At 34.9% G+C, this 8,286-nt stretch overlaps 1 protein-coding gene across 1 annotated transcript in view; it reads left to right on the top strand.

The window, feature by feature from the left end:
- The first annotated feature begins 1,824 nt into the window (after window positions 1–1,824).
- Window positions 1,825–8,286, top strand: part of LOC107727574 (discoidin, CUB and LCCL domain-containing protein 1-like) — a 36,460-nt gene continuing 29,998 nt past the window's right edge. The window contains exons 1-2 of the mRNA XM_016537473.1: window positions 1,825–2,036; window positions 3,109–3,181. Of these exons, the coding sequence (XP_016392959.1) occupies window positions 1,825–2,036; window positions 3,109–3,181 (285 nt within the window). The remainder of the gene's footprint in view (window positions 2,037–3,108; window positions 3,182–8,286) is intronic.

The raw sequence follows: 8,286 nt of genomic DNA, 5'->3' as shown, positions 1-8,286 counted from the left end.
TTTTCATTAATTTTATTAATACCTCAATGTGAATCTAATTCCTTATCTAGGGTTACATTTTCATGAAGTTTAATAAATTTACTTGCATTTCATCTAGTTTACTGGGAGTACTGTGGTGGTCCGATGCCCAAGCCTACACAGATTCACACAGACTCCAGTGAACTGACCGTCCGCTTTCGCAGCAGCCAGCACATCTCTGGAAGAGGATTTCTGCTTTCATACTCCACTGAAAACCACAAAGGTATTCTTGCTTTAAAATGAAAAGTGTGTATCATCTTAACACAACATTGTTCATGTGTAGCTTCAGCTCTTAGGAACCCACTGTCTTCCTGTCTCTTGGCTGACCCTCATGTTAACCGCTGTGCAGTTGGCCCCATGCTGTGGCTTGCCCCCTTCCCTCATCTGGATGCTTACAGATCCTTTAGAGATGTTTTTTAAACGACTTGTTTGAACAAAGCAAAGCAATGTTAAAAGGATAGTTGGTCCAAAAATGAGAATTGTCTTAATTTACTTAACCTCGTGTAGTTCATGAGGGTATAGAACTCATATAGAACTTTTCTTTTTTTAGCGCTTGATAGTCTGTGGTCATTGTCTGTGACTGTCATGTGAGCGTGAGTGAGGTTTATGTCTAAGTATGTATATGTTTCCATCCTATACATGGAAGTGCAGGAAGTGGGTCCGTCATCCTGTTGTGATGCTCATGTCCTGTTGTTCTTGTTGTTGTTGTTGAGTCGGGGACCTGTTTCCTTTGTGGAGACACTTCTCATCTGCTCCATTTTTACCCTCATTGTGTGGCCTCCTCTGCTTTCCTCCTCAGAGCTGCTGACATGTTTGGACAGAGGCAGTCATTTCCCAGCAGCAAAGTACAGGTGAGAGTATGTCTTCAGCATATAGAAGCCTGGAAAAAGTTAAACTCGCAAGCTGACCAATAAAGCATTTTATCAGTCTTATTAAAAAAAAAGTGTATGAGTACTTTAATTTAAACATTAAAGTATACACTTTACTTGCATTTAATATGCTTTCTATGTGTATAAAATCAATTTTTTAAATTTAATTTCATGCAGACACCAAAATGGGACGCCTCGTCTTTGGCCTGATTTTTTATTATTATTATTATTATTGTTGTTGTTGTTGTTATTAATAATAACAATAATAATAATACTTTTTATGATTATAGAGCAGATTATTATAAAATTATTTGAGTTTTTTTGTATAATTATACTATTTGGTTTGTATAATAATAATATTATACGAAAAGCCTCTAGTTAATATAGTTAATATACCACTAGTTAATATAACTCAATATTTTTCAGAGTCTTGATTAAAATATAATGAACATTAATTATTTTTACTAGTATTATTATACAGTATATATATATATATATATATAATAAAAAAAATATTATAATATCTCAATAATGCTAAAATAACACTGGTTTTCACTCTTTTCTAAAATAACACTGGTAAGAGTTCATCTTGAAATATTAATAACATATAAAGTATAAAAGTTATCCTTATGTTTGCTTTATAAAAATAAGTAAATTTCACAGCAGAAAGACCCAAAATACAACGTTTTTAGAATCTAAAAGGTATTTTGCTTGCTAAAAGAGTATACAGTGGAGATCAAAATTATAGAACAACCTACAATTTCCTACATTTCAAGGTCACTGCTTAGTTGTCACGGTGTTGCCTACTGTGTCGGAGCGAGGAGCATATAGAACTTTTCTTTTTTTAGCGCTTGATAGTCTGTGGTCATTGTCTGTGACTGTCATGTGAGCGTGAGTGAGGTTTATGTCTAAGTATGTATATGTTTCCATCCTATACATGGAAGTGCAGGAAGTGGGTCCGTCATCCTGTTGTGATGCTCATGTCCTGTTGTTCTTGTTGTTGTTGTTGAGTCGGGGACCTGTTTCCTTTGTGGAGACACTTCTCATCTGCTCCATTTTTACCCTCATTGTGTGGCCTCCTCTGCTTTCCTCCTCAGAGCTGCTGACATGTTTGGACAGAGGCAGTCATTTCCCAGCAGCAAAGTACAGGTGAGAGTATGTCTTCAGCATATAGAAGCCTGGAAAAAGTTAAACTCGCAAGCTGACCAATAAAGCATTTTATCAGTCTTATTAAAAAAAAAGTGTATGAGTACTTTAATTTAAACATTAAAGTATACACTTTACTTGCATTTAATATGCTTTCTATGTGTATAAAATCAATTTTTTAAATTTAATTTCATGCAGACACCAAAATGGGACGCCTCGTCTTTGGCCTGATTTTTTATTATTATTATTATTATTGTTGTTGTTGTTGTTATTAATAATAACAATAATAATAATACTTTTTATGATTATAGAGCAGATTATTATAAAATTATTTGAGTTTTTTTGTATAATTATACTATTTGGTTTGTATAATAATAATATTATACGAAAAGCCTCTAGTTAATATAGTTAATATACCACTAGTTAATATAACTCAATATTTTTCAGAGTCTTGATTAAAATATAATGAACATTAATTATTTTTACTAGTATTATTATACAGTATATATATATATATATATATAATAAAAAAAATATTATAATATCTCAATAATGCTAAAATAACACTGGTTTTCACTCTTTTCTAAAATAACACTGGTAAGAGTTCATCTTGAAATATTAATAACATATAAAGTATAAAAGTTATCCTTATGTTTGCTTTATAAAAAAAAAATAAGAAAAATCTTTCAGTTATAAATGGAATGACTCTTGAGGCAAGGGAGGAATGTGAAACCAGTCATTTGACGCTCTTTAGATAAATAAAAGTAAAATTGCATTTAAATCATCACAATAGCTCGAATATACATGAATATATACATAAATATAGTGCATATATTGAGAATATTCAGTATATATTGCCCAGACCTCTCTACAGCTGTTCAATTGAAATATATCCAAGCCACAAGACATTACATAATAAAAAAAGTAACTCTAGTCACAGTTTTCCAGACTATATCTCATGCCATCAATGCTTATAATTTTAGCTTCTCACTCGGCTTTATCTCTCCAGAGCCGTCGGCTATAATTAACTGATGTGCTGTAAGCAGATATTTCTCTTTGTTCTCGTCCCGTGTAGGAAGTACTGTCCAGCCGGATGTGCAGCGGTGACGGGAGACGTGTCTGGGGACATTTCCCTGGGCTACAGACATGTGAGTTGCGTCTCATTGTTTTCCTCAGGTGTGGCTGGCATGCCGCGGCTTATTCCGCATCTGCGGGAGAACGTTAGGCAAGCTGTGGGTTTGTTTACAAGGCTGACGTGCAGCCAAGCCGATGCTCAGCGGGGAGCTTCCCGAACAGGTTTCAGATGCAGCGGCTCGGCCAGGAAAAGCAGCTTCTCTAAGCAGATTTTCCCACAGGTGCTCAGGCCACTAGGGCCTTCACAGGGAATGTTAAGCGGGCCAGTGGTCGGGGGTGGAATGCACTAATGGCTCGTCCCATTGTCTGACAGCCATTTGTTGTGACAGGGCTTGTGTGTGTGTATGTGGATGCCCTGAGGATACGCAGTGACAGATCAGTTGTGCTGCCTCCATTGTTCTCCCTGGTCACTTAGTGGGCAGTGAACTCTGAATGAAAGGAGTTTATGTAATTGTGCATACCTCTCCAGTGAATCGGGGTCGGAGCTTTGGGCTACACGAGGGATTGGCCGAGCAGCAATGGATAGTTTGATGTGGAGAGAATCATGTGCTTGGGCTTTGAGTTATAACTCAAGAAGTTAAGGGCCTTTCTGAAGGCTTAGCATTGTGGTAAAATCTCTTCCTGTTTGTGAAAGCTAAGCTGGCCGAGCTTTATGTGTGTCACGGCATTGATTTTGTGAGGGTAACTGAAAGGTTCTTTTCATTTGAATCAGATGTTTGTTGCATGAGCGTAGCTTAACCTCTTAAAAACCAAAAGTAGAGTAAACCTTACTGATCACTGTGAGAAGGAAAACTGTAGCAAAAATAATGTCTATTTCTATGAGTCCATGAGTGAAAATGCTTCTGTTTTGCAGCTTTATAATTTAATGTAGGTTTTATTTTTTACAAGTTGTTATATTATCAGCAGGATTTGAGAACAAAATTCCAAAGAGCATTTTGTGCATCAAGTAAGAAAATCTGACTGTTGTTTCCTTTTGTACTTTAAAAAAAAGTTTAAATGAATTTTAAAGTTTTTAAATTTGGTGTCAGAGTTTTGGACACCAAAAATCATGTAAAAAATAAGGACAAATAATTTAAATATAAAGTAGTGCTGTCAAACGATTAATCATGATACATAACAAAATATACACAGTATACATACATGTATTATGTAAACAAAAACTTTTATTTTGGATGCGATTAATCACGATTAATCGTTTGACAGCACTAATATAAAGTAGTTATGATCTGAAAAATACATATTGTATTTATTGTAGGGATGTAACGATTAACCGCGAGCCGGTTGAAAATCTGAGCCAAAATCATACGAAAGTTATAATTGTAAATTGAGATCTCAAATGTTATTTGAGAAGAAATTAGAGGCCGACCGATGTATCTGTTTTGCCGATTAATCGCCACCGCTAGTTGATTGCTGGAACTAATATGCCGATAGTTTTCCAGGTTGCGTCCATTGCTGGCTAAGAAGGGTCTGCTGTCATTATACAGTGCAAGTGCGGCCTCTAGTGGTTGAAATCACTGACAGCATGTGCTATTTGTTTAGACACGTGATACTGCACGCTGAACAGAGGTTTTAAATGCAGCCGACAGAAAATCCTGCCGCGCCACATAGTGCCATTCACGTAGTTTTCCATTAAATTACATTATATTTGTCCCGAATCATTGTTAATGTACGTAATGAATTGTGTATTGTGCATTTTCAGCGAAACGTTTGTATTTCTGTGGCTCTAATAAAGTCTGATTGCTTCATTTATAGAGCTATAATATAGATCGCGCTTTCTCTAACCGTTTGCTCCGTTTTTTAAACACCGAACTTCAAACTCATCTATGCCTCATTGTTCATTCTTGAAGTAAACTTGTGTCCGATTGGTGATTAAATAAACTGTTTTAGACCACTGCTCGAGTTGAACGTGACGCGTCCGGAGTCTGTGTGATACCGGTGAGTTCTCCTAGACTCAGCGCTGCGCTTTTATTTTGATTAGATAATCATAAAGTGTTCAAGAATAGAAGCAGTTAGAGTATGAGAGTATACATACAATATCCATATGTATATAATTGTAATGCTATGGCCTTTGTGTATATATTTAAAGATGTACATCTTTAAGCATGACTGTTGAATTGAAATGGTAATACTAATGGTAACATTAAGATTAATGAAAGCTGTGTAAGTATTGTTCCTTGTTAGAGTGTGTTAATTTCAACATTTACTATTACTATTATTTAGAGCTGCACGATTAATCGTTAAAAGATCGCGATCTCGATTCAGACAACCACACGATCTCATTTCTAAATGACAATGATTCTCCCGTGTCTATTAAACCTTTGACAAAGTCTTACCGGATCATTCAAATCTGCGTTCGCACTGCCGCTGACACACAGAGAGCAGTTACCATGTTTGGTTAAGAAACATGTACTCACGTGTTTTAAATATTGATAATAATAATAATAATAAAATGTTTCTTGAACAGCATGTCAGCATATTATTCTGATGATTTCTGAAGGATCTCTGAAGACTGGAGTAATGATGCTGAAAATTCAGCTTTGATCACAGGAATAAATTACATTTTAAAATATATTCAAATAGAAAGCAGTTATTTTAAATAGTAAAAATATTTCACAGTATTACTGCTTTTGCTGTATTTTGTATCAAATAAATGCAGGCTTGGTGAGCAGAAGAGAATTCTTTAAAAAACATTAAAAATCTTACTGTTCAAAATCTTTTGACTGGTAGTGTATATTAAAATGTTTAATACTTCATTCAAATTAATTAAACACTTTTAAATAGACTGCAGCAATCATATTTTGCCACACATTATTTTGTTTAGTTCAGAATCGTGGGAGAATCGTGATCTCTATTTGAGACAAAAATAATCGTGATTCTCAATTTATCCAGAATCGTGCAGCTCTAGTCCTGTGTTTGTTTGTTTTGTTTTTTTGTACTTGAGTGAAATAAATTTTGGTTGAAAAAATGAGAATCGTGTAAGAGAATCGTGATCTCAATTCCCATGGAGAAAAATCGTGATTCACATTTTAGCAAGAATCGTGCAGCCCTACTATTATTATTATTATTAGTACTACTACTACTAGTAGTATGGTTCAGTACTGTTTTTTTAATAAAGCACTATTTTCGTTTTTGTTCAGTATCCATTTTAAAAACTATCGGTTAATTAATCCGTATCGGCCAGTGTGGTCCAACCTATCGGTATCGGCAAAACCCACTATCGGTCGACCTCTAATATATATATTTATTTATATGTTTATATATATATATTTATATTTAGGGAGTATATATAAATTTAGGAAGTGAATAGAACAGAAATAGACTAAAAGATGTAACATAGAAAGAAACTGGAAAATGCACATTCTGGTTGTTGGAAAAATCCAGTGTGTCAGCGTGACTGTCTCTCTGTATTGTGTTTTACTAATGATACATTTCCACAGACTAAAGTAATGGTAGGAGGAACGCTTTCTGCTTTAAGTTGTCCTAACCCCCATCATGGATCACAGGTTTTCAAGAAAGACAACAGACACACGTCTCCAGGCTCAACACTCACACAACAGGGTCTTAACCCACAATGGAAGACAAGGGGGCGCATTTCCACCCTGCTGCTGTCTGCTTTGATATGCGAGTGTGGAGGGCTTTAGAAAGGGCTAGAGCGATTGATTACTTCACATTGGCTTTTGTGTAGATGGGGTGGAGCAGTGGACTCTGGGATTACAGACAGATAATGCCACCGCAGTGAGGGTGTGGATCTGCCCTCCAAAGCCATTCAGCAGTCACTCCAACACACACACACACACACACACACACACATTTATTAATTATCTTGCCACTTTATTCTCAGTTCTAGATTCATCAGTACACTTTGAGAGACTGAATGAATCAAATGAATGAAATCTGTTTGGACATATAGCACCACCCTTCTCTTTATGCAAATAAATGAAACTGAATTCCCATAGTCCACAGTACATGCTTACTACTAGTTTTGCTATCATTATGAATTTTTTTTATTTGCTTTTTTTTTTTTTTAAGAAATGAATACCTTTATTCAGCAAAAACACGTGAATCTGGTCAAAAATTACATTCAACAAAATTGGCAATAAATGTAAAATTGGCAGCTATGAGTAATTATTCTAAATAATTTACATTTATTAAACTAACCATGTTTTGTGTGGTTATATTATATATATATATATTAATCATTCATTTTAACGATAGCGAATTAGCAGAGGGTACGGGCTTTTCATAACATGTAACTGCCATTTCAGAATGTTTTTTTTAAAAATGTAATTTAGTAAGAATCCAGTACACTCTAGCAACCACATAGCACCACACTAAAAACATCCAGAGCACTGTAGCATTGCAGTAGCGTTTTGCATGGGCCAGCACAACTTTTATGCATCATAAATCAAAGGTAGAGACTGCAGTTGTTCGATAGGGCTGTATTTATAGCCCTGACTGGAGGAGACATGTTCAGGTTAATGAAGCATCTCTGTCTGAATGCAGAGCAGCTGTTTCTGCTGATAACACGCAATGCGTCTTCTGTTACCTCATCACAGTAATGATTTGCAAGTGGCTAATGGGCTCAATGTAAAACACCGGACCACCCCAAAGATTCAGTCTTTCTGCCATAGTCAGTAATTTTGCTCAAACTTTGTAAGTGAGCTTGTTTCCGGAAAGTTTTTTTTTTTTTTAAGTTTTTATCTTCAGCTTTAAGATTCAAAGTAAAAAGGCCTTTTAAGTATTCAAAAGTTGTAAAAACTGTGTGGTTAATGTTTATTATGAGACAGTGAACTATGCACAGATGACTTGATCATTAATTTAAATAATCAGTTTTCTGAAAAAAAGGAAGAACGTTTTTGGCATGTTGCAGATGAGCAAGTTAAAAATTACATATTGTAGATTAGGGATGTAACGATTCACTCAACTCACAATTCGATTCGATTCACGATTTTGATTTCACGATTCGATTCACGATTTTTTTTTTTTTTTTACTAAATTAGATTTATGACAAATTATAAATCAAATGTGTCCTTTTATTATTGCTTAGACAAAATACTGTACGTTTTTGTGAAATTGAAATATAACACTATAATAATATACTAATATAGCACTTGCATAT

This window comes from Sinocyclocheilus rhinocerous, unplaced genomic scaffold (assembly GCF_001515625.1).
Source record: "Sinocyclocheilus rhinocerous isolate Xijiao unplaced genomic scaffold, SAMN03320098_v1.1 scaffold185, whole genome shotgun sequence".
NCBI classification, from domain to species: Eukaryota; Metazoa; Chordata; class Actinopteri; order Cypriniformes; family Cyprinidae; genus Sinocyclocheilus; species Sinocyclocheilus rhinocerous.
Note: the sequence above shows the minus strand (reverse complement) of the source record. Positions and strands in the feature narration are given on the sequence as shown.